General features: G+C 38.6%; 1 protein-coding gene across 17 annotated transcripts in view; it reads left to right on the top strand.

The window, feature by feature from the left end:
* Window positions 1–26,141, top strand: part of STRBP (spermatid perinuclear RNA binding protein) — an 83,954-nt gene extending 57,813 nt beyond the window's left edge. For 8 of the 17 annotated variants that reach the window (XM_064523943.1, XM_064523942.1, XM_064523941.1 and 5 more), the window contains 6 exons: window positions 1,437–1,595; window positions 3,706–3,840; window positions 4,750–4,890; window positions 7,131–7,254; window positions 9,384–9,428; window positions 14,879–15,242. In XM_064523943.1, coding sequence (XP_064380013.1) covers window positions 1,437–1,595; window positions 3,706–3,840; window positions 4,750–4,890; window positions 7,131–7,254; window positions 9,384–9,428; window positions 14,879–14,973 — 699 coding nt within the window. In that variant the 3' untranslated portion in view covers window positions 14,974–15,242. Of the gene's footprint in view, window positions 1–1,436; window positions 1,596–3,705; window positions 3,841–4,749; window positions 4,891–7,130; window positions 7,255–9,383; window positions 9,429–12,235; window positions 12,680–14,878; window positions 15,244–15,937 lie in introns of those variants that run through there. The other 9 variants (XM_064523956.1, XM_064523947.1, XM_064523949.1 and 6 more) reach the window with 7 other exon arrangements.
* The last annotated feature ends 945 nt before the right edge of the window (window positions 26,142–27,086 follow it).

Below are 27,086 nucleotides of genomic sequence, written 5' to 3'. Positions count from 1 at the left end.
TCATACTTTTTATTTTGCCCTTCCCTCACCCCCCACCCTCACCTCTGGGAATTATTTAAAAAATAATTCAAAACTTGCCCTGAAAAGCTGTAACTTCCCTGTCCTTGAACCTCCCTGCATCTGCCAGATCTGTGCTGGTGCCTAACCAGCTATGTTTTCTCTAAATTTACACACATAGAAATCCTGGGCTGCACTTCAAAACATCCATGATTCAAGCCAAGGACAAGCCAGCAGTGTGGTAGAGACTAGCTGGTTTTGTTTTCTGGTAGGTCTGGGCCCTGCTTTTCCACACTTCAAGAGGGATTAATGTGACTGTTCCAGTTTCTGGATCTGATCTTTTTAAAAATCAGAGGCCCTGAAATTGCAGCCAAAAGAACCACATAATTCTATGTGAGCTGAGCCTGGAATTACCTGCATAGTTCTCAATTTTGTGTAGGAACATAGTGATTTCTGCAAATTTTGTTCATGGAACTAAATTTTCAAGGGAGCCTCAGCATGTTTTCAGGTTGTTTTGGGCCTCTCTGGTACCTCTGTTACAGCTAGGCCAGGGAGGTGGCTAAAGGAAAGGCTGAGCTTCCTTATTGAGGATGTTTTGGAAGTAACCGCTTAGTGCCTTAATCAGGGTACATTTTTGTTTGCTATAAAGCTGGGTGTTGTAAGCATCACGGAGAAGGCTTGGAAGTTGTGACATGCTTGGCTAAAAGGTAAACTTATGGCAGATGAAGTGGTTTGTTACTTCACTAGCTAGGCATTTCTACACCTTGACATGATGCCAGTCAGATCTCAGTTTAGGATACCTGAATTTGCTCCCTGTACACCTGCTTTGGAAAGATCTGTCCTCTGGTGTTTCTGAAAGATGCAAGCAAGGGAGATACTGTCAACCTTATGCTTTCTGGGATATGTTTTATATACTCTTTGGGTCCAGGCTGTCATTTGCAGTTCCCTTGGAAACTCTAGCGGTTACTATCTTGTAGACATCTCGTAGAGGTGTAGCGCTTTCATGCTCATGAGGTAGACTGTACTGTTTGCTCCACAGTCAATCTGTCTATATGCAGGGGGGAGGGAGGAGACAAGCAGAGAGAGAAAAAACTATGCAAAACAATTTCTTTTTCATACTGTTAAGCAGTGTCATGGAGTGGGTGTGCTTTTGAATTTTAATCTGTTATTTTTACATAGAATTTTCAGTATGGATAATGATGCTCATGAGTAATTGCTAAAATTTCTGTTTGTGTTAATTCCACTTTTGGAAAACTCAAATTATTTTTCTTCATTGCTACTGTGTTTTTCTCGCACTCTCAACATGGGAGAAAATGAAATTTTAAGTAATTTACCTTTATTAAGTGTAAGATGGCCATTGTTTTGTGTTATGATCAGCCCTGTATTTGTTTCTAAACTGTTACCTATTTTTCATTTCACTTCATGTTGTTTTGTTGTAGGTTTTGCAAGCAATGGGGTATCCAACTGGTTTTGATGCAGATGTCGAATGTATGAGTTCTGATGAAAAATCAGATACTGAAGGCAAAAATGAAACAGTGTCTTCAATCTCAAGCAATAATACTGGAAATTCCACAGCTGACACCTCCACTACCCTAGAGGTGAGTGTTGCATTGAAAGTACAAGTGATGTGGAGGTGTTTTTGCTGGAAAAAGACAGCATTTGTAATAAGTGGATGAGGAATTAAGATGCACGATTTCAAGTCCCAGATCTGCCACAGGCTTTGTGTCACTGTGGGCAAATAACTTAATCTTTGTGCCTCCTTTCCTAAACTTTAAGATGGAGTAGCTATCTCTTTCTCCTAAGACCATAAGCTCTTTGACACAGGTGTCATCTCTTCTACTTTTTCTACTTGTAGATGGTCCTTAGGAGTGGAACAGCTTGATTTTGTTTGGTGCCTCTAGTAATGTAAATTTGGCATTTTCTCTTTTATAACAGTCTGTTTGTAATGTCAAAAGGTATAGTTATGTAGGTAGTATTTTAAACTGATATACGTGAAGACAAATGAAAATATAGAAATCAATTCACCAACATTAAGAAATGTAAAACTTAATATTTCCATGTAATTGAATGGACTAGAAAAAGCTGCATGTAAAGTGCTCCAATTTCAACGTAATCTGCTTTAATTTGAACTAAGGTGCTATAAGGAGCATGCTGTGCTTGTTTTCTCACTGAATTTGTGGGAAATAGAGTATTTCTCAAAGGACCAAATTCCAGTAACTTGAGCAGTCTTGGTTGAATGTCCCCAGGAATCAAGCTGTGATGGTCTGTAGTACATTAACTAAATGTTTTCTTACAGTGTTTCTGGTATTTATTTCTTTTCACAATTGAGGAACCACAAGGTTTTAACCTAACGCTTAGATTTCATCCTTTCCACCTTCCTCTTCCTCTTCCTGACTTCCTCAACCGATCTTCATATTTGGCACCAGGGATTTTAGAGAAGCATTCTCTGTAAGCACTGTAAAGAGCTCTAATTTGTAAATTTGTCTGCTTGAGATCTCTGTGGCAAGCTCTCATGGGGTTGTACAGAAAAAACGACGTAAATCCCTGCTTTATTTTTAGATAACTTTTTTTTCAAATACAAGGGGGGGTTATGCTGAAAATCTAAGTAATCATTCTGTTCTTCAGCTATTTCTCAATACGTTAAACCATGTATTTCTTTAGTTGGAAGCCACCTAATAACCAGTTACATAATCCCTGACAACTCACTTCATATATGCATTTAGTCCACTGAGGCATTTCCAGGGGAAAGGGTGTGTGAAGGTATTTTACACTCAACAAACTGACCCATTAATTTTCCACTAAAATAAACATTTACAGACTCACAAAATTGGTTACGAATTTAAGAAAACAAAGATATTTTCCAAGCTGTATGATTTCAGGTTTCCATGTTTATGCTCTTGAGGAACTTGACTTTCAAAGGGCAAGTCCTGGTACTAGTTATCCGAAATCAGGAGCTGCTACTGAAAATTTCATTTTGTCTCCTCCTTCCTCTGTTAGTGAACAGTCTTTCCTGTCAGTGGCTCAGTGCGCTGTAATGCAGGCTGTTATGCTGGTGCATGGGCATCTCAGCTCCACCTTCCTCACTTCCCAAACATTTCTAGATGCATCTGCTTTAAGACTTCTGCAGGTAGAGCTCGGTAGTGCCAGGATGTAATTAGATCAAGCAGCAAAGATGCGTAGAAGGTTGGGAAAGCCAATCTCTCCTTTTAGTGGTAAAGCATTTGCTTTCAAGGAACTTGACACCACGGCATCAGTTTCAGCTTTGGATACCCTTTGGGTCGAAATTCCAAGTGCAGCCACTATGATGCTCAGCATTGTATAGACACTGCGCCAAGCTGTGAAGACACTGACATCTAACTAGCTCTCACTTATGGACAGAAATGAAGAGGGTGTGCTTTCTGTTTTTTACAGTATTTGTTTGTCCCTCTGCCACTCTTTAGAGAAGAAACTTTCTATCTGCTGTTCTAGTGCAGCATGTTATACTGAAGCCAAGGCAGTGTCACCTTTGATACAGGTCTGTTCCTGGAAAGCCTGCTGAGGCTCACATACTGGGAAGAACAAGTTATTGCAGAGGCTTGAAACAAAGTGATAATGGTGGCATTCTCTAAGTGGTTGAGCATACGACGCTGTAAACCGTAAGACTGTAGATGTTTGTCTGCCATGTGAAGAGATAGAAGCTATAAAGCAACATCATAAATGTCTCTTTAGGTAAGAACTCAGGGCCCTATACTCACTGCAAGTGGCAAAAACCCAGTGATGGAGCTCAATGAAAAAAGAAGAGGTCTGAAGTATGAGCTCATCTCTGAGACAGGTGGAAGCCATGACAAGCGCTTTGTGATGGAGGTAAGTGAAGCAGAGTTGTGGAGGCAATAGGTGCTTTACTGAGAATGCTTCAGTATTTGGAGTTACTGGCTGATACAGTTCAGATTTTTTGTATTTTGCTTTTTGCGATACACAGCTATGATGATCTCAGTTTTTTTGTATCTCCTATTACTATAGTGATGATTAGATTGGTGAAAGAAATTCCTTTCATGTTTTGGGAAAATGAGCATTAGTACTGCATTTCGACAGCCCCAAATCGCATCATGTCTCGAAATGAGGAAGAGGAGGGAAGCAGAAGCCTGACAGACCAAAGTAACTGATTAGCAAATTTTTCCGACTTCCTTGTTAACTCCATGTCAGTGACCTGCTCTGAAGCTTCCATTGCTAGCTTACCAGGGATATTTGGAATGACTGTAGCAGAAAGTAAACTCATTTGTTTTCTCGTCTTCTGCTTGTGCTGTTTCTGGAATAACACTGATGGGCTCCAAAAGCAGTGTGAGGTAGCACTCCACTTAAACAGTGTATGTATAGTGCAGGCAATCAAAGACGTTCGGTGTATGAGGCACTGATAAAGATGAAGGGGCCTCAAATGATTCCTGAATCCCCTATTTTGCAGCAGTATTATTTATTTGTTGAGAAGCTCGTATGCACTGGCTAAATTCCATTCCAAGTAAATGAAGCATTCCTCTTGTAATTACATTTGTAGTTTCAAGTACATAGAGATTCCTAATACCTCTTACATAGTGTTACGTATCATCACTTGCGTATTTTCTACCAGCTTCGTAATCTTGGAGCAATAAAAATCACATTTAACACTGAGTATTTTTAGTATTGAAATTCTTTATGGATGGCTTATCACTGACCGGTAAGTGCAGCACAGTATTCCCAATAGGATAAATAGTAGACGTAAACTTATGTCTTAATTTTCAGGTAGAAGTAGATGGGCAGAAGTTCAGAGGTGCAGGCCCAAATAAGAAAGTAGCAAAAGCAAGTGCTGCATTAGCAGCACTCGAGAAACTGTTTTCTGGGCCTAATGCAGCAAACAACAAGAAAAAGAAGATTCTTCCTCAGGTAAGCACTCTTGGTTGTTTTTTGGACTTAGAACGACCCTGGGTTAGCACAGGTCTGGGTTGTTTTATGAAAAAAACCTTCTAGAGGAAAAACATGATTTGAAGCTCTTGTTTTATGCACACACTGTAAGGTTTCTGGTTTTATTCCTCTGTAATAATACTTGTTAATATAACAGTATAAGATTATAGTTGGGATCCTACTGTGCATGTACTAAGAACATAAAGGAAGTGTTTCTCAGTAAAGGGTTTAACCTAGAGGAAATGTAGTAGGGATAGGAGAGGAGGCACAAAGGAAAGCAGGTGGTGATCTGCTGGAGAATATACAATCAAGTGACAAAGTGGAAGTCTCTTGTGTTCCCATCCAGAGCCCTACATAGTGTGCTCCTAATCATGTAAGATAGGTATATGTAGAGAAAAGATGATTTATAGCCCAGTAATTGGCATTAACTCTAGGTTCTAGAGTAAATTTAGATTTTGCACCAAATTTTTCAAATGAGGTATTTTATTTGGTGAGGAAGACTTGTATAATAAAAAGCTCACTCTTCATTAGATTTAACAGCCCTGATGATCTCTCAAGTCTATTAAGAGAGAGATGTTGAACAGAGCAGACACTAATCAAGTGTTCCTCCTCCAGAGAACTACAGTCAGAAATAAGCCCTGAGGATTACAATTTGGATCTCTTTTGTGTGATTAAATTAAAATTAGGATTTTCTCATCTTTTCATAGTGAAGCAGAATGCATCATAAAATAGACTCACATAAATGAACAGCCAACTGTATTTCTGTCTTTGTTCTGTAATTATCGTTATCCCCGATTCACTAAGATCTTCAGTTAGCAATACTTGTGTTAGAAGTCTAGTAGCTGTGAAAGACAGTACCTCATAGGATAACATTCCATAGGCAGTTAACATATAAAAATGGTTTCTGATTCAGGCACTTAATTTTTTTTTCACTTGTTCCCTCTTTGCAGTAGGTCAGTGATGGCAGTAACAGCCAAATTTGCCTTTGAAAATCTGGATTTGCATGATTTACTCTGTTTCCAGGGGGCAGCCGGGGACATGTTATACAGAAAAGGGTTGCTCTGATGTAGTAGGCCGTGCCAGTTTCTATTGCTCTTTGCTGTCGTCTGAGTTCTTTTGCTTGTAGGTGGTGACAAAGTGAAAGGAAGGTGGTGTTCTAGAAAAAGTTAGGTTAAAGCAGTCCAACGTTATCATGAGGTGGTTATTATAACTGCAGTATATTTAACCAAAAAAAAGGCAAAATGAAGGTACTTAATAAGCTAAGCAGATGGAAGCTAAAGGTAGTTAAGGAACAGTTATTAAAGCAGAAAAAGAGGAGGCAGAAGTCTGCTCAGAAGTGAACACACTGGGACTTAAGTAGCACTGGCGAGAACACCATCATTTTAAAAACTGGTGAGGACATCCATAATCTTCAAAACTTGCAATTTAGTAAAACTAAGAAGCCTAGTAACATGGAAAAGAGCCAAAAAAAGAAAAAGTAAATAAACCAGCCCCCTCCCCATTATAAAAAGTCTCTGAAGACAAAGGAAATCTATTGGGTATAAAGCTGATACTAAACATATCAGCCTAGATGAAAACACTTAAACTGTAATTCCTATGTAAAAACCACCAATAATCTGGCAAAGATGCTTTATTTAAAACTAAAAATGTAAAGCCAGAATATGCAATGTGTTTGGCAGCTACTGCCAGCAAATCATAGAGACCCCAAATATCTTCCTCCTCAGAAAACCTAGTGTCCTGGATGGTGTGCAAATTTGGATTTCAAAGACTACTGTGTCAAGTCTGTCATCTTTCTGAAAAATCTGATCTAGCTGTAAATGTGCATGGTTTTCTAGCCTACAGTCGGATGTTTGGGTCAAATCCTGGCCCTGCTCAAGTTACAGGGGTTCAGAGTGGTAGGACAGAAGGAAAGGCAATGTGGACGAGGGGTGAGGCAGCCTGTAAGGAAGAGGAAAAGCTCCTGGATGCAGTGTGCACTGTCTAGGGATTGCAGTCAGTGAACTGGGAGGACTCCTCTTTACTCGAGGGACTTGCTTGGCTTCTGTCAGTCATAAATGCTTTAGGATAGTACTTCTCCATTCCATAGTCTGCCTTTAACAGGACTTGCGCATTAAGCATGTTTAAAGAGAAATAAGAAAGACAGTGGTTTAATACGTATGGACTTGTATTTCCAAGAACACTTTCATGTTCTGAATTGCTATTGTTTTTATTACTCTGAGCAGACTAAAGGGGCTGTCAATACAGCTGTTTCTGCCGCAGTTCAGGCTGCTCGAGGCAGAGGACGAGGTGCTCTAACACGAGGGGCATTTGTTGGGGCAGCTGCTGCTACTGGCTACATAACACCAGGTAAGGCATGGCACAGAACAACTAGTGCTTTAATTATCTGCAGGTATGTTCTGTTGCATGTGTGTCGCTCCTCTGTGCAAGTGATCTCTTCCGCTTTAATTATCTGAGTTGAAGCAGAAGGGAGAATTCATGGGGCTTTAAACAATGCAAAGACCTGAAAAACTGGCAGTACCTGTCCTTTCCAAGTGTGCAACCTGAACCTCCGTGTGCACAGAGCACGAGCACACTTAACCCATAATGGCTTTCCTGGCTTTACAGTTCTGTTACCTGTCGTTTTCACGGTTGATTGCCGTGGCACAATCAATTCTCCTCCTAGCTAAAGCACCTCCTGGGTGATGATGTCCCCCTTAGCATTAGGAGTGGCTTTCCCAAGAACCCCTTACTCTGCTGTTTCAGTATGTTCTGGAGCTCTGGAGATTGTTTGCAGGCTCAGGAGTCACTGCACTCCCTGAAACTTTCCACATGAATTGGGGATGTTAGCAGAGCGAGCATCTGTAAGCAGCTGCTGTAGTGGCCAAAAGAAACAAAAGGTCTGGCTGATGTTAATTCTTCATCTCTGCTGCATTGTTCTTATTATCAGAAGCATCTTTCGAAATCCAACGGCCTTATGGTTCTAATTTATGCTTGGTATTTGCTGTACAGAGCAGGTAGGCTGCTGATCAGGATACCTTGTTGCTGATTCCTCAGGGCAGATTTGCAGCCATCAGAAGCAAAACTGTTTCTGCTGGAAGAGCTGAAGTGCTCAGCTACTGGTGGCTGGTACAAAATAGTGATTTTTACCCAGTTGGTTGCAAGCAGATATGAAAGGCAGCTAGAGGGTAAGGTATTACAATCCAAACGCATGAAAATTTTAATGAAGTTTTCACTTGCTCATTTTTCAAGGTCAGTTGTTCTTTGTGACTGTAATTTCAAGGTGTCTGAGGTTTGCAGGTGTCATGCGGAGGGAGCCTAGACATGGTTTTTACTTTGAATAAGGATCACAAATCTTTAAGAATGAGAAATGCTGGAGATTCCTCAGTCAAAGCAAATCCAATAGCTTCCAAAAAATAAAATTCATATTCTTCATGCTTGGGTTTTCAAATTACAGCATGAGCTATAATTATACCCTTCAGCAATTCCCACATGCTAATAGTGCAGCCCTGTTGTTTGATAGACTTGCCTCCTGGCACAGTCGACAGCATGGTATCTTCATTGTTCCTGTATGTTGATGTAATTATAAATATTAAAAACCAGTAATTCATTTTTAATGGACGTTAACATTGTTTTTGGAACTGTCTTTCTGCCTGAGGAATCATTTATGAGACACTTTAACCTGCCAGGGGCGTGCTCTTTGCCAGCACAGAGTTATTCCAGAAATAGGTTTAATTTCCCAGTCACTGTAGTTGTTAAGCTTTATTGGTCTTGGCCTTCGCAGGTTATTTCTCTTCTTCCCCTGTCCTTCTCAGAAATCTTTTTGTGGTGCACAAAAGGGATGCCACCAGAAAAAAAAAAAACTGTAAAGCTTTAATGAACTACCAAGATACAGTAACTAAAATTAGCGTTACCACTGTTCCTTTTTGTCTTACTCCACAGCCATAGTGGAGTGGTTTGCCTGTTGTCTGTTTGCCTCTTGGGTGTTCAGATGTCCTTTGTGAAATTTCCTTTCGGCTGTAGAAATGGCAGAGACTACAGAAGCCGCATAAGCTTTACTGATGATGATATGAATATCTGCCACAGGTTTCTAATATCCCCTTTGTATAATGCAAGTTGAGAAAAATGATTGTTCTCTGCATTAAACCATACATGTATTTTAGAGAGAAAGTAAGCAAATACTGGACTTGTAACTGAATCTTGCTAGCTCCTTGCTCTGACAGTATAGATTGGAGGGCTTCAACTAAGAGAACATGCTAGGGAAATGAAATACGGAAATTTACTCTTTGATGCTGAGGCTTAAGAAAGGCATTGGGTAGCTTGTTCTTCATGCCACTCTGCAGAAGGATTTTACTATTTTCAACAGTGTTTGGATGCAGTGGTGTGCGTTTTTTCCTATGTTCCTGCCTCATGTACCGGAAATGTGTTAGCATGCAAAAACTGATAGTCCTTGGATACTGCAGGAAATGAACCCCATCCCTCATCTGTTTGTATTGCAGGCTATGGAGCACCATATGGGTACAGTACAGCTGCACCAGCTTACGGTATGTATAGCCCAATAATTAACAAATCAGAAATGATGTATAAACTATTGTGGTAGTCCAAATACAGAAGTTGGCTTAGGATCTGCAGGAGAAATTTAAAGAAATTAAAACTCTTAAACCATGACAACAAGAATACTTTTATGCCATAACCTTGTGGTTCTTTTTTGGTTGGAGTAGCTTTTTTGCCTATGCTTTGCCTGATCTGTGGAAGGACTGCTTGTTTTAATTGCCTGTTCCCTTTCATACTGAAACTGAATTTAAATAGTTCTCTTACTTTTTACAGCCAATCTGTGCTCCATTCAAAGACTACCGAAGGGCCTATTCCAGCATCTCTTGAGCAATATTTAGCTAAATGACATTACAGTAATATTGGCAAAATATTTGTCCACAAGTTTAAACGACTTGTGGACAAAGCTCCTTTAATGCTGTCAACTGTATGAAATGTCCAGTACTATAACAATCTATACATATATATACACACACACACATACAGATACACACACACACACACACACACACATATATGTATGTATATAACTGCAGGCTAAAACATTGCTCTTTGTGACAAGCAGAATGATTTTGTGCAGCTTGTTAGCAATCAGGTTGCAAGGAAGCTAGGATATGATAATTTGTCTCAAAGTTTTTTGTTAAGAAACATGGTGATATTAGGCTGGCAAAGTAATGGTTTTGTGAAGACCGTAAAATAAACTAATAATCACCGCGCTAAGATGGAAGGTTTTTCTTACCTCAGCTTCTCCCTACCCACCAGCTTTTTTTTTTTTTTATTCTAGACTAACAAAGCATATTTATCTCTAACCGGCCCTTTTGGTTACTTTGAATGAGGTTTATGTGGCAATGGGAGCAAAGTGGTTTGGAGTCAGTGATATGTTCTGGCACACAAAAAACAAGACTGTGTCTATCAGAACCAGTCCTACTGTTCTCTCCTGTCACAGGAATTGGGAGAAAATCCTGCTACTCAAATGACAAACTGAGTACATTTCAAGGCCCGCAGTTTTTCATATGGAAAACAGAACTTGCAAGTTGGCATTCATTTTTTGGCTTTTTTGTAGCATTCCTAACGCTTGTTCCTCTCAAATTTGCAGAGACTGGGCAATTCCAACTTCCCTGATGTTATTATAAAATATTTTGAAACACCGATTTCACTACTTTCTTTTATTTTAGAGGTATGTGCTATAAATAGTGGAAGAATGCTGCTGCTCTATTAATGAAAAGGCCCATTTTGTTTGACTAATACTAGCTGGTCCTATTCTGTATTTCTGCAGTGGAAAGGGGCAAGAGAATGGGCCAATGGAATGTACCTGCTCTCAGAAATTCCCTTCAAAATTAAAGCGAACTTCCCTGGTTTTAAAAATCCTGCCCTACTGATTGGCTAAGCACTTTGACAGTACAGCAGCTGACAGCAGTGCTTTCCCATGCAGTGTATTCTATGTATTCCCCGTCTTTTGTGTGGTATTACTGAGAATAGAAAGAACAGCTGTTCCCCAAAGGGGCAGGGGGGGGAAGGAAATGTAGTTTAGGGCTTATTTCATGGCACAAGTTTTTAAAAAATCTCTCTGGTTATTTTCAAGCAATAGACTGACTCTAACCCTAACATGAATGGTATCTGCATACAGGTATCTTTTACAAGCACAGACACATTCTGCATACAGGTATCTCTTACAAGCAGAGACACATAATGACATAAGACAAATCCCTCCCTTGCTGAAGACAAGGGTACACTTGTTACCAACTTTCCTGCAATATGTTAATGGCAGCTTTTTTTTTCTCTCTCTATTCATTCATTCCCTTCTTTCTGTGTTTGTTTTTTTTCTCATGATGTCTATTTTGGGGGCTGGATTTTAATCACTTAACTGTGTACGTGTGACATATCACTGACTTCAAAGCATTGTGAAATTGACTGCCCCCATTTTTCACATAAAGAGTTTCTGTTTTTACTGTCTTATGATTGTGATGCGAAGTACTGGGATAATGCTTTTTGGCTGTAAGGTAAACGTCTCTTTGCCTTTGTAAGCTCTTGCATGTTGGGAAACTTCACTTTGATCATCTGGTGCTCTGGAATACCTGCTGTTGCTGCTTTGTGATTTCTAAATGGATACATAGGTTAAATACGAGAATTTAAATAGGAAACATTAAAAAAATATTTAAGTGTGAAGAACTTTGCGAGGCCACAAGAACTCTATAATAATCACGAAATCAGGCAGATATTAATCTTTCCAGATTTGCCACTTCAATACAATAGAGCAAATGCAGTAATGAAGCAGATATAGAATTTGCTGTAGGTCTTTGGGGTTTTTTTGGTTTTCTTTTTCTTTTTCTTTCTTTTTTTTTTTTTTGGCTGATCTACCTGGATGTTTATCAAAACTGCTGCACAGCTTCCCTATGAATTATCTTGTATGCGCAGCAGGGTCTGTCTATATTATCTGCAATTGTGACTGACCTATGAAATTAACTTAGAACAAAGTAGTGGAGATTAATTATCTTAAAGAACTTATCTTATTCAAATCCAGTCTCTCTTCAACAAAATACACTGCTTTTGAAAATATTGCTCACTTTATTGCTCAACTTTACCAAACGCCAGGACAAAAATAAAAACAAAGTTTAAGCTAACCATCTGTTTGTAATATTTCAAAGTGCTGAAGTGTTTTTGTTTATGGGACTCTGCACCCTAAAATCACATTGACTGACTCATCTGGAAAAGGTTAATAAGAACACTACTGTAAGCTTTTATCTGACTTTCTTGGATCACTGAACTTATTTGGAGTCCTCTCCCTTTCTTCTCTCTGTAGGTTTACCCAAGAGAATGGTTCTGTTACCAGTTATGAAATTCCCAACATATCCTGTTCCCCACTACTCATTCTTTTAGCAAATGGCAGAAGCTAATTCCTATTGATTGAACAACACAGTACAGTACAGAATGTTAGAAGAAAAAAAGCCTTTTTATCCTGTTTTCTTTGAACACATACTTGAGCAAAGTCATTTGTAAAGAAACATCTTTTCCTACTTTTTGATTTTAACAAAATGCAAATTTAGTTCTCTAAAACTTGAAAAAATGTTCTGTGAAATGTTACCTCATTTTCAAATAACTTATACCAGCCTTCTGTTATAGGGAAGAACTAGAAGCTTAAATCTTACGTTTTAAATGAAGTATCCGATTATGTAAAATTAAATTTGTGAAGGATGTATAGACTATAAAACACTGATCACAAATAAACTGTTTTGTTGTAACACAAGAGTACTGCCTGTTTCCTAATGCAGTCACAGAGATTCTCAGTTAATGACCTGTACTTGTTGTAGGGCTATCTAATGCAGGGCATAGTTATTTAAAAATAGAAGTACAAAACCACAATAGAAACTTTACAGTTAAATTTTAACTCTTGTAAATATTACTGTGTGTAATAAACTTAGTAAAACATGGGTTAAAATACTGTTTTATCTTATTCTTTTTATAGAGCTAAGCATCAGTACCTGAAATAGTATCCTTAGAACCTTTAAATTCAACATACTGTAATTCTCAGTGATTTTAGACAGTCTTAATTATCCAGGAAGGCTTTTCACTTGTACACAAAATACTGGAAAAAAAAACAATAAAAAACAAAGGGAATTAATGTTAGACTGTCTCTTTGTACTACATTTTGTGAAATATGTATAAAAACAAAGGCAATTTCCACAGAAAGACTCTTGTTACATAATTAAAGGTATACATAGTTAAGTCCGTATTGCCCAGAGAAAGGACAATAATAATGTTACAGTCAGGTTCTTCAGAGCTCAAAAGCTGTTCATTTTCCTTTCTTTTTTTTTACAAAAAAAAAAGAATAAATTGCACTTGTTCTTGTGGCCTTCTTCACTTTTAAGATTGTCTGCCCACCCTTGATTTTTCCATGCAGCATTCTTACAGAAAGCATTTTAGTTGTCAATCTTTGTATTAAAGGGTTCTCCTTTTTCCCCTTACATTTATAAGAATCTAAAGCAGCAACAAGGTCCCCATGAAAACTTGCTATTTAATTGTCCCAGTTCTTGTTGAGTGCTGCTGTGGAAAGTGACACACTTCAGCCATAGGCCAGTACTTTTCTTAAGAGTTGGTGCTCAAACTAAATCTTCTTTCAGATAAGGAGTGTGTGCACCTGTCTGAAATTCCAAAGGACAGGCCTCAGCTCCATGCGGTCTCCATGTATTTTAGACTTCTGCATAAAAACCGCTGTGCTCTGGGCTCTTGTGAGGGATGCAAGTAGTCTTTATTAAGGTATCACCCCCACAAAATAAGCAGCATTGTTGGTTGCACTTCTCTACTCAGATCTCACCAGTTGCTTTTCAGTAAGTCTGCTATAGTTCATGCGCTTCTGAAGATGCCTTTGTACACTCTGTTCTCCAACAAGCTGCTGTTGAGGCAGGGGGAGCTTTATATATGAAGAGGGTGTAACAATGGTGCTTAAAGCATTGTAAAGTTCCTCCTCCCCTCCACCACCCATTATAGGGAAAGAAATATTAGAACAGCATAATAAAGGGTGGCTTATGTAACAAGCTGCTTTTCTTGGAATTAACTGCAGCTGTTATTCTTAAGCTAAGTATTTGTGCTTAGGAATGTGTTTATATCTTAAATGGTTTTTCTTCTGCTGTAGCTCTTTCATTTGGTGTTGGTGGTACTTTAATAAAATATGTAGCTCTTACTGACAAGTAGTGGTGAGCCTGCTGTTGTCATCCATGCATTAGTGTTGAAATAAAGAGCAGGGTCTTGGGGATGTATTCAAATTGAATGGTGCTTATAAATCACTGACATTTTTGCTGGCCTATGGATGAAAGGAAGCCATCACGGAGCAGAAAAAGCATGGCTGATAAGAGCCCATTTTTGTTAATCAAATATTCATTAAAAGAGCCTTTCCTCTGCACACACTTTTTCCTCCTTTGGAGTTCCCTTGATTGGCAACTGTTGGTAAAGTTAGTTTCTTTCTTTTTTTAATCCCTGAATTTAAGACATTAAATTTCAAACAAAATATTGTCTGAAACAATTCTATACAATAAAAATTTGTATGCTTAATAATAACTTGTTCCTTATTTAAAAAATAAAGGAGGGCGCTATGCTCTTTTCCAACATGATGGCAGTCATTTCAGATGATTTATATAAGTCATTTTTTTATTTTTTGTCATTTGTTGGGAGTTACTAACCACATTGTAAACTTGCCCCCTTGCTGCATATTTTACATTTCTCTGCTTTACTGAAAATATGAATGAGCTGTCAGTTCTTTGTTTAGAAAGCGGTAACCTTGGAAGTGTTAGATGTTTCAATACCTTCAAAGAATTAAAAGTGCCCATCTTACAATGAAAATTCCACTTGCAGCTGAAAGAGCAGAGAAATTTAAATGGAGCTTTAGCTTCAGCCAGTCTCTCTGAAATTAACATGAAGTTTTTGCTTCTCTGCTCTTCTCCCACTGTAGGTGGTTTTTTCATTGACAGTCCCTATTGCCAGCCTCTCAGCATCGCACCTTTTATTATTCACTTGGGCCCTCAAGATTTCTTCTCTGACTTCTAGAACCATCAGGTTGTGTGGCTCGAAATGGCATTTATACATGTCTTAAAAGCAAGAACAAACGTGGCTCGTTTTGAGGGTTCTCAACTTCAGACATGGAATCTGAGCTTTTCCTTTTTTTAAAGTGTTTTTCTCCCTTCCTTGAACTTTGTTCCATTTAATGAAAAGCAATACTTATTCCAAGCCACAGTCCTTTCTTTGGATACATAGCAATAGATGTGTACATATTTCTCCCAGTTATTTCTTTACACTAGAAGGGAAAGACTGGTGGGTGCGTGTGTGTGGGTGGGTGTGTGTGCTGGGGGGGAAAAAACAAAAAAAACCCAGCAGGGTGCTTGCTTCAAGCAGTTAATCCTGCTTTGACTTTCACTATTTAAATATTGCAGAATTTTAATAGTATGACTGTATTCGCATGTTTCCTATAAAAGTTGCTACAAAGACTTGCAATGGTCATTCTTGAAGCAGTAGTGCTGTGTACCATTGCCCATGTCAGCAGACATGAAATGTAGCAAAAAAGGTGGAAGAAAAATACAGTATTTTTTTTCCGAAAGATAACTAAATGATATTCTCACTCTCTCTCTCTCTCTCTCTGTCTCTCTACCATATCATTTAATAAGAGGCACAAAAAGGGTAGGCCTGAACTTGACTCCCGAATGGGTTGCTTTTGTGTCTCTTAAAATTAACACCAAATGATAGGAAAACCTAGAATTTGGTAAACCTCCAGTTCAAAAAGAAAAAAAATTTTTTGCTGCTCTAAATTTACTGGATTTTTTTCTTAAGTCTTTGTATATTAATATTTTAAGATTGTGAATCAGTAATCAGCAATAATTGAAAGGTCAGATGTTTGTGTGAATGTCCTTGTTTATTTAAATGGTATTGGAACATCTGTATGTTGCAGCTTAAGACTTTTAAGCAGTTTTCAGCAGGTTAATGCCACTTTATTCTCATTCTCTCCGGACCTTCATAGCCATATGCACTTGTATAAAATAAGCAGAAATGTAGTGACTGTAAGCTGAGATCGTGATGTAACAGGTAAGAGATTTTATTTTCAGCTTAAAGAATTTGTATTGCTTTTTCTAAAAAGTCACATATACCTGTGACAATCTTATATACGGCACATTTTTATTATGTCTTGTTTAACTCTGAATGTTTAAAAAAAATACATCAGTCTGAATTCCAACTTTGTATTTTTTTAAAGGCCACTTCAAATGTTCCAGTTAAAAAAGAAAAAAATTATTTAACACTTCTAAGAAATTGTTTCATTTTTATCAATAGATGGTTCTACTTCAAATATTTTCTCTTGTGTAGCCTAAAAAGCTGTATTGATACTGCTATGTGTTAGGCACTGCATTCCTTGTATACCTGTGGAAAACATCTGGGTAGGTACCACAGCCACACCACGGTTATAGCTATATGGAATAAAACTGTGAAGTTGAATGTGTGATATTATCTAATTAATAAGAGATAAATTATTTCCTTAAACTATTAAAGCTAAACTCCAAATCAAAAGGGAAAGGCTTTGATGATATTACAGTTAAAATCTGCAGAGATCAAATTACATTAGGCCAAATTAATTCATGAAGCAGCCAGGTTTGCTTTCCTCTTGTGGGTGCAGTGGGAGGAGGGGAAGGCAGGCAGGCAGTGATTTAACTCTGCATGAATAAATTGCTTAGCTGTAGTTTTCTAAAGCTAGAAATTAGGATAGAGCCATCCATAAATAATTACTTTTAGTTCTGTAATAAATGTTTTTACAAATATTTTATTTGGATTAGAATGGTTTTGGATTACAGCCTATGTGGTGCACGTAGTATGTGTAGACTTAAAACCTTAATTTTTTTTTTTTAATTTGCCTTTATATAACCTCACATTACACAAAGTTACATATAACAGTACTGTACAACTGCAGTACTTGTAGTATTTGAAGTTGCTGGGAACAACTTTTTATATAAAAATTAAAGAAAATAAAAAGTAGATCTTGTATTTGCATTTTAGTCTCTCAATTCAGAGGTAAAAGCATAAAAAATCCTGACTGACCACAGTTTATACTGATGTAAAACAGGAAAATGCTTAGTATGTAATATGTAGTGGTAAACCAGGCCCAAAGCTTGTTGTTTTGCATCAAAATGTAACAGCAAAAATAAGCTGTTTCAATACGGAAAACATGAGTTTCAGTAAGTAACCGCATGTGAAGGTTATCCATAACTCAGGATATGTCTGGATAGAATTCACAGGCTGATATAGAAAAATAGCTGTTAGATATTGTTAGCTTTGCTAATATAGGTGGAAACCTGATCTGGCAAGTAGCCTCTATGTTTGCACCTGGGGGAATAAACTTAAGGAACTTTACCAGTGACTTGCCTATTAAAGCACATAAGCACCTGATTACATTTGCAGGTGCAACTGATGAGCCATCAGCATGCCCTTCCCCTTTGGGGGCACAGATTTTCATCTGCGGTTGTCTTCAAGGTGCAAACTGAGGGCTCAGTCTGAAGCTCACTTAAAATTCATTCTTTCTGCCTGTCAGGCTGAGCAATCCTCTGATAGTGGAGCAGCAGGCTGCTCTGTTTCCTTTGGAAGACGTTATTTTATACACTTCAAGGTAATGTTAAGATGCATTATAATGAACTCCTCTTGAGTATTCCCAGGCTTAAGTGATGACAGCCTGATGAGTACTGTCTGGTTAAAGGACTGATTAATAAAATGTCTTGCTAACTCTTATCTGATGTCCTTCTTTTTGTGGCCTTTACTTGGCACCTTAATCCATTTGTATTGGTTTCCACCAGAACTTCCATATTTTTCTGTCGTTAGCTTTTTAACTCCTATCCTAAACATTCTGCCCTTCTGCTCTTTTGAAATTCTCAGTTTCTTGGATCATCTCCTTCTTTTCACTGGAAAGACATCCAGTCTCTCTAATGCATTTTTGGTCACAATGCAAGTACTTATGCCTAAAGTTGTCCCTCTTGGCTTTGCTCCCCTCCCCAGTAGGATGGATACCTTTTGCTGACGTGGGATCAGTTCCTAATGTGAAATATATAGTGTACTTAAGACTCCTAAATCCTGTTCTCCGAAGCAACTTGGAATCAGTAATAAGCTCCTAAGGTGGTAAGGTTGCCTAGGAACCTGTGTCTCACTGACAGAGTGACTTAAGCAGAACATTCGCATGTGCTGATGTGTCACTGATGCAGGCCTCTTAAGTGCCTAATACATTGATACTTGGGACAACAGTTGGAGAGGGCATTCCAACAGTAGTTTTTAATCTAACTGAAATACCAGTCTATTGTTTGGTAAGTAATTTGGGTAACATCTGCCTCATCTGATGTTGCAACAAGTACTGTTTTGCTAAGGCAGAATTAGGAACTGCTTTCTTTTGCATTATACTTGCAAGATTTCTTTTAAAAGCCATCTCACAGGAGAATGGTCCAAAGTGCCTTTTCTGTGAGGTTAGAGGTCTGCAATTTTACTGCTGCTGAGCTCTAGATTTACCTTGATAGTCCAATACGCAAACCTGGTTCTATGTTCTTTATGTAGCTGCTAAGATCTTTGCCTATTTTGTAGTACTTTTTCAGTGAAGCAGAAATGTTACTTTATAGTTTGAATTTCTGGCTCAATTCTGAAAAAGTTCCTTTCAATTAGTACATATAAATAGGATGTTGGGTAAAGTCTGTGTCAATTCACTTCCCACCTTAACTCTGTAGTTTTAGCTAAGCAGATGCTAGTGTGTATTTTGAGAGATCGTGTCTGGCACAAAAGGATTAAAAGAAACCAGCACTCTCCAGTAAAGAACTGACCTGTTTAATATATTATCCGGACTGGAGATGAATGGCATTATTATTAACTTTGGAAGGACAGATGTGAAATTGAGTGATCTGCTTGATTGACAGCAAGGGAAGAGATGCTATCTACAGAACTAAGATTAAAATATAGACTGTTCTATATATAATAATATCATACTATTTATCTCTTGCTGCTCTTGCATCTACAGCAATAATCATGCAGGTACTTGCCTTCCCTTGCTACCAGTTTGGGCTTCATGGGACCATGTGAGTGAGAAATGACAAACCAGCCCATTCTGTTGTCCAGCTAGTGTTTGAACTGCCCACACAGGACAGCAAGTCTCTCTGGCTCGTTTCCCTTCAGGGAATTTAATCCCAGTTGACTTCTTGTGCAGCTGCAGTACTGTTTTAAGAGCAGTGAGGATGTGACCTTGCTGTGAGGTCATACATTCTAGAAGCAGTGTTTTCCTTAATATTTCAAAATAGGTGAAAGATAAAGAGAAGCTTTTTAAAAAAATCTATCAGCACCTGACTTTAAGAAACAGCTGGTACATCAGCCACATGATACAAATCAGGTGTTGGCACCTCTGCCTCACCAGCTGCGATGGTGAACTGAAGTTCTAAACAGCAGTCTCCCAAGTACTGTACACTGCTAATCATACCTCAGGCGTTTTCCTTCCTGATGGGTGAGCCTCGGCTGGAATGCTTGTCACTTCCGAGATCTGAAGCTGTGAATTTCAAAGTAAGTTACTTGATGAGGTAACTAAAGTCTTGCTTCTCCAGCCATGAGAGATTTCTTAAGGCACATCCTATCTAGTTTTAAGGGAACGGGGTTGGTTTGGAAGGACAGTGCTGTCTTGTGCTAAAGTTGTTTTAACTGTGATACAAGTAACATATAAAAATCTTCCCAAACCTTTTGAGATTTAATTCCATCACCATTTGCTACTTGAATGCTTGTGCTGCAGCACAAGAGTGAGTGACTGTGAAAGGGCTTGGCTAGCAAAAAGCATGGTAAATGATGCTTTTTGCCATTGTGTCCTCTCTCTGCCAATGCTTGCTGCTGTATTCCTTAAACACGCATTCAGGAGTTGGAATATGGTGACCTTATTCCTGGGCGTTGTGCCACCCGGATGGAGGGAGGCCAGCCTGTACCCATGAAGTGAATGTGTAACATGCAGCCTCTGTTGCCCAAGCAATTTCTGTTGGAAACAGTGCACAATCCAACCCTCACAAAGGCAATTTAGTTCCTGGGTAGGTGGTTCCTAATCTGTCTAATTTGCTGTCATGCAGCCAATATGAGTTAATTAGATGATTCAGCAATTGTCATGGCTCCCACTTAATGTGCTGTAAGCCCTGCTGACAGGACTTTTACTGGAGTTAAATGCCTTTGCCTCTGTAAATGTCTCCCCTCACCCCTTTATCTTTTTTTGATCTCCCTCTAGCTTCCCAGTAAATAACTGATTCTCTCAAAATAAAGTACTTCTACAACATACAGATGTTTCTGGTATGAGATTCTCAGTACTTGTAATCAGTCTTTGAAGAGCTTCAGGCAAACAAAAAGTTTTCCTACAAATCTTAAAACTTAATGCACCAAAGGACAATTATTTCCAGTCAGTTACAAATATCTGTGACAACTATCTTGGTATCTCTGCTCACTGGAGAGAGGGCTAGGATTCTTTATAACACTTGCCTTCTGGCAGGAAAAAGATCCAAGAAGTGTCTTAATAAAAGATTATTCCCTCTAGCCACTGAAAGAGCTTAATTGGATAAAGGTGCACAGCTCTAAAATTATGTGAGGGTTATGTCTTTCATTGACTATTGAGAAAATTTCCCTGACCACAACTTCCTTGCATTATGAGAAAGTAGAAAATGAAGGAGTAGCAGCATGAAGATTTTTCAGTTGGTCTAGGAAACAATCTCTCATTTGGCTGTTCAACTATGGTACATCAATTTCTTGGCCCTTCTTCTAGAGTTGCTGGCATTTATTGCTATCCTGGAGCTAACGTACCATCCCTGGCCCAGTCCAGCAATGTCCTCAAAGAGCAAGTCTGGCACTCACTATTTTCAGTCACTGGTCCCCTGAAAGGAACAGTCTAAGAGCATATGGTGCCTTGATTCCATTTGTGACTCTCCATGTACCCTTCTGAGAGCCTGTTGATCGTCACAGGCTAGAGGTCAGCTTCCTGAACACCTCTCCAGAACTGTGTAAATGAACAGCAAGCAGACAGTATTAGTATTTCAGTGTTTAATCAGACATAATTGCAAGTTTCCCTCTACCTCCTTCGCTCATTAGGTTAAGATACAATCATTCTGTATCAGAACTTGTTACCTTTAGCTAAGTTCTCTTAAAAAGCTGCCTGTTACTTAATCAAGGGAAAAATACGCCCCCCCCCCCCCCCCCAGCTTCAGATGAGTTCCGGCTCCTACTTCCTGAGGCTCTGGGAAACAGCACAAGAACTCTGTCATGACAGATTGTCTTAGATACATGATGAAATATGTAAATATGAAGTTCAGATTGCTGTTCTCAATCCGGAAGCAGATTGGGCCCTCTCCTCTCTGTCATCAAAAGAATGAAAAAGAATTCTGCTGGACTCATGGAGGAGTTCTACTAAGTGCAGTTGTACCATCTTAAAAAAAATCATAACTCAGCTTGAATGTTCAGAGGACATGGGCCCTCTCTAAACTTCCTGTTGAATAAATCTCTTGAAAAATAAGATACTTTATTGACTTGTTTAAAACAAAACAATAGGATGCTTTAGTCCTTCCTTAGCTTAATTTGTCTCATCTAAAGCCATATCTATTAATGTGCAGATTCTTTAGTGCCCCTGAAATATCAGTCTTTTTTCTTCCTGCTCATAGGAACAGGAGTGATTCAGCACTTCATTGGGTTGTTTGTAACTTATGTTTAAGATAATATGAAACATGAAAATGACAAGTATGCCTATTCCTTTGGTCTTGGGGGTCTTCTAGAAGAGGGGGCACCCATTCTGCTAGGCCTGTCTGGTAATGTGTAGGAAATGTACTGTCCTGCTAAAATTAGCTGTTAGTTTTTTAAGAGGCCAGGTTATCTCAGCATAAGGTTTAAATTCAGTAAAGTGATCTTTTTTTTCCCAACTCCTGTGGCTATGTGCCCATTCAGACCAAATATTTACCTTAATGTTTAACAGGAGTTGGATGATTGTGATACAAGAATATCTGCAGTTCTAAGTTTAATTTCTTATTTTGCATACTGTTTTAGCTTGTATTTGGTGCCTTAACTCTGCACAGTCTAATGTCATATATACTGTACCATAGAAAGCTTAACGGTTAAGTGTACTTTAAAAGAAGTCATCAAGCTAGTCTACAGAAACTGTAGCAAAGACTGAAGCCTTCCAGTGAGGGAAGCTCTCTTCCATGTTTCATTAATAATCTATTGATAAACAAGAGTTGCAAGAATTTAAATAGCATATGAAATTTTTAACCACAGACTGAGACTGAATTATCTAATTTCCAATGTCAAAGGTTTGTGGAAACAGACTAATTACAGGTACAGTCTTTTCTATGCGATGTAAGTAAACAATATCAAAATGTTTTGTAGATGGCCAGAAGTGGATGTTTGTGAAAACATGTGGGCTGCTATCTCTATCAGAACAATTCCACTACTTCTAAAAGGCACTAACTGGATGTAATTGGCTGTCTTCTACCCATTGGTACAAGAGAGCTGGAAGGAGTCAGAGCTGCTATTAATTTTTAAGTCCAAGACAGCACGTAGACTTAAGCCTCATTCCTGCCTCTTGCCTGGATCTAGAAGCTCCTTATGCTGCTTTGCAGCTTGCTTGGTGTAGTGCAACTTCTACCTGAACGTGTTTGCTTGCTGCATGCATCTGGTCTAGCAGCAGAATAGATGGAGGTGAGAGAGAGAGAGACGGAGACAGAGAGAGACAGAAGAAAAAAATGAAGCTAGAATGTTCTTCTCCAGTCTTAAAGGCTGAGCAACATAGGGAGGAAGTCAGAGGACTTTTCCCAGGGCCATAAATACAATGTATGGTAAAAACAGGAGGTTTATGTCTACTATGGTAAACCAGCAGCTCAGTACCCCAAGTGCAGGGGGAGATGCTATTTTTTCTAATATTTTATGAGAAATTAGCCAAGAGATTGAAGCTATCCATACAGCAGACTAAAAGCTGTTAGTCACGTTACTGCAGCAGATTACATTTTTCTTCTGCTTCAGTAACCAGGAACAGGATGGAAAGATTTCAAGAGGAAGAGGAGGAACAGGAGAAATCCAGTGAGCAAACTGCATTTCCTGATGCAGTCTTATTCAAAATAGAAAGACTGCTCTATGCAGTGTATATACCATACAATTAAACTTCAGTAAGGAAAGGAATATTCGTAATTTTCCCTGGAGGAATATTAGTAACTTATTTATACAATGCCCACAGTATTCTAGACCACTTGCTTTTAGATAGAACAGCATGGCAACAAGGGAAAGCAGATGTGTTTCCACAACTGCATGTTGTTACGTACATATTAAAGTTCACTAATACTGACATAACTAGTCATGACAAACTTAAAGTACCTTCATCCTATTAGAAAAGCATATTTTGACATTCTATCCACTTCTATTTTTTTTAAGCTAGAAGGGAGTTAATTATAGCACTGATCTGTTTCTAAAGGAGTAGAGCAGAAGGTAAGTTTTGACTTCATACTTTGAAGTTGCTATGAATAAGTTGATTAAACAGTGTTCCATGGAAACAGCCTGATGTCCTTATTTTCTTTGTGCTGATTTCTCTGTTCTTAGAAAAGCACAAGCTTGTGTAAGCGTAATCAATACAAAGTTACTCAGGGTCCTGTGTCAGCTCAGCAGTGGACACTAACTACATCTTAAGTCAACAGGCACATATAAATCAAGCTTAATTAAGAGGAACAGAACATCTTGGCAGGTCTTGGATTACTACTGGCACTGTTACAATTTAATGATCTATGCACACAGAAATATGTGTATTTCTGCACTCCTAATATATCTTGTAGTTCTGTAAATGCATCCCGTAAACTAACAAAGCAAAATGAAGTCAGTGCAGGAGAGAGTCTTGTTCATTCATTATTCCCACCAAGAACTGTTTATAAGCAGAAGAAAAGTAATACTGCTCAAAGAATCACAGTGGGCTGAAGAACAGTATTCAGAGCAGTACAGCTTCTGAAAATTTAGTGATGATATGAATTTGGTTATGAAACTCCTAATTTGCTGGACTGATTTTTTTTTTCCTGTTTTCTTCCAACTAATATCATTGCTTCTCTGCTCAAAGTTACAGGATAAAGACTAGTGTACTTTTCTAATAACAGCTATTGCATAGAAATAAACATAAACTGGAAGAAAATGAAGGCTGTGCTGCAGACAGCATATTCAACTATACAGAGCCATTCTCTGGGCAATGCTGCACAATTTAGACAGGGGTAAATAGGCCTTCAGGGGCAACACGACACAGAACAGATGTTTAAAAAATAAAAAAGCCTTGAAGCTTTGTCCAGTTATACATTTACTTCTCACTAAAAGAGGGGCAGATATGTTCTTACACACTTGAGTTATAGATCAGAGACCACAAAGGCTCTTAAAGGACAAATGTTTTAATGCTAGTGTCCTTTTGGACAGAAAAGAGAGGAAGTTGACTCTGTCTTCCAGTTCCAAAATGCAGTGTCATATTTGTGATCCTAAGCCTAAATCAATATTTATTGATCAAACTAACTAAGCTTTTTAGGTCAACAAGCTCTCTACGAAGCAATTCTGTTCTCCTCTCAAGCCTTTGCAGAGGCCAACAACTGGTGCTTAACTACTACTACTGCTGCAGAATGTCACCTGTCCTCCAGCTGTCCCAGAACCATTCTGGGGCATTTGCACTCCAAAAGAGAGCAACACTGTTGGGGGTTGGGGGGTGGGGGGAGTGCACGGGACTGTCAAAAAGCACTGAAATAGTATGACAGAGTAAGTCCCATTGAGCTATATGCTTTTTAAAGTCTGGCTCAGTTCCTAGCAACATAGTTGAGCATGAAACCTGTATTTGCCAAACATATCTGCCCTTTGATGAAAAGATCTATGGAAAGGAACAGCACAACTGAAAAGTCTAAGGAAAAGCTGGTGTTTGGAGAGTCCAACTCATCATTTACAAGCTTATTTTTTCAAATGAGTAAGCTTACACCCACCAACAATCTCCATCTAATCATCAATTCAAAAAAAAATTGGTGCAAGTTTGGGCTAAAATGTCCCTGTCCAAACTACCACCACCAATCCATCTGAAGGATTTTTTAACAAAGACTCACCAGGAAGCAGAGCCTTGCTAAGTTTGCATGCTGGAAGGCAGACCACAAATCTGGCAATACAGTATAGTGTTACTTTTCTGATGACAATACCTTCCACAAAAAGGAAAAGGAGTAGGCAGTGCTTTGGGGCAGTGTTTCATGCTCAGCAAGTTTGTAGAGGGGAAGGAATACAATTCTGTAAATCAACTGTACTGTATTTCTGTTTCTAGACTTGAATGAACTTCACTTTTCTTTTGTGGGTCAGTATAGTAAGCATTAAAGAAAAAAAAAAATCTATTTTTCTAAATCTCTTTCACCACTGGAGAGGTCTGACCTGTAGCCAACAAATGAGTTTATTTAGCCACAGAGGAGAGAGTGTTTATTTTTACACTAAGATTGGATATGGCATTGAATAAAAGTATGACCTTTGAACTATTTAAACCTTAAAATGCTATCAACAACTTTCAGAATGAGTAATATGGTGGACAATTCCATCTTTCTTCCCAGTAAGTTGCTCTCTCAAAAGAAGTTACCCAGAAATAAACCTCTGAATGAAGTAGAAAAGATCCTTGTGGCCTAAGTACAGAATACTTTCAAAACATTTAAGATTTCTCCCAGTTTGTAGCGCATAGAGAACACTGATGTTTAAACTTTTCCTAACTGTACTGTAAATAACGTAACTTCGAATAAAGCAATTTGGCAATAACCTTAGTTAGCTGTATCATAAAAAAGTATAATCTGAATACTCACTGTGTCTTATTTTGGTATCAGTTGAGTGGGAAGAAAAATAACTGCACACTGAATTTTAAAGAAGTGGGCTGTATCTACTCACTAGCCAAAAAAAAGCCTGCAAACGTCAAGTAAATGGAATGCTCTTTGTACATTAAGCTGCTTCCTCATGCGATGCTGTACCTTGTATACTTGGCTTCATTTGACTTCTGTGTTGTGGTCTGTATGCCAGCCACTGTTATTAAATGTACACAACACTGATATCTGCACTGTAATCCTGGTTCATTTGCCACTGATTGTAACCTAATGCTACGGACTTCTCTGTAAATAAGACCCTAACCATGTTCCACTTGCTTCCAACAGAATACAATAAAGGCTTATCTCTGTAAACAGGCATTATGTCCTTATAACTGATCTGATTTGTTGCTGTTTCTAGTGAAGAAACTGGCCTTTTCATTTTTTGCAGCCTGGGAAGCCAAACCACAATTCTGCTTTAGTCAGGTAACAGGCTCAGCAGAAAGGTGAGACAGGTTTCCCCACGCTGCTCTGTTTTGTCAGAGGTATTATTAGCAAAACTTCGCTTTTGACAAGGGAACGTAAAGCACATTTAAACCGATTGTAATAAGCAGCATGCGTTCCTTCACAAAGGTGGTGGTGAATAGAGGACACAAGACTAGTTCTTGCACATGCATGCTAAGCACTGACGTTATGCAAATACCATTGGGTGTTAGCCAACGAAAGCAGTAAAGTCAAGTCCAAAGAAAGCTGCGATGAGATTAATCAGGAAGATAAGTTTTACCCAAAATGAAAATGAGGCATTTCCTAGAATGCAATTAATTACAAAAACTGGACATCTCTTTTCTTAAAAGATTAAATACATAGAAGGAAGTAAAGTTTCTCTCACAAACTTGTCCCCCCCCCCAACTCCACTCTATTTCCTAGAATGTTAAATTCCTGTGGTCCCAGTTTGTCCTTCGAGGTCTCAGATACATCCAAGCATCTTCCCTCTTCAGGGACATCTAAGGCACAAGTTGAGGAGGATACTGCAAGAACTCTCCTGTGTGTACAGCTTTATTCTATTCTGCTAACACAGAGAAGTCATTTTATCATATCCCCTTACCTTTTCTTGGAAGTGTGGGGTTTGGGTTTTGTTTTTTTTTTTCCCCTGCCTGGTCTTGAATTCAGCTTTTCTTTTCAAGCGGTCTAAGTGCAGAGGTCATTAATCAAATTCAGAGGATATCAACCTGGAAGAAGGATTAAAATCTAGTGTGAGCTGACTGCGGCTGAGAGTGCTCTCAATAAAACTAGCTGTTTGGAAACCCACAGCTTAGCATTATGTGA

This window comes from Dromaius novaehollandiae, chromosome 20 (genome assembly GCF_036370855.1).
Source record: "Dromaius novaehollandiae isolate bDroNov1 chromosome 20, bDroNov1.hap1, whole genome shotgun sequence".
In the NCBI taxonomy this organism is placed as follows: Eukaryota; Metazoa; Chordata; class Aves; order Casuariiformes; family Dromaiidae; genus Dromaius; species Dromaius novaehollandiae.
Note: the sequence above shows the minus strand (reverse complement) of the source record. Positions and strands in the feature narration are given on the sequence as shown.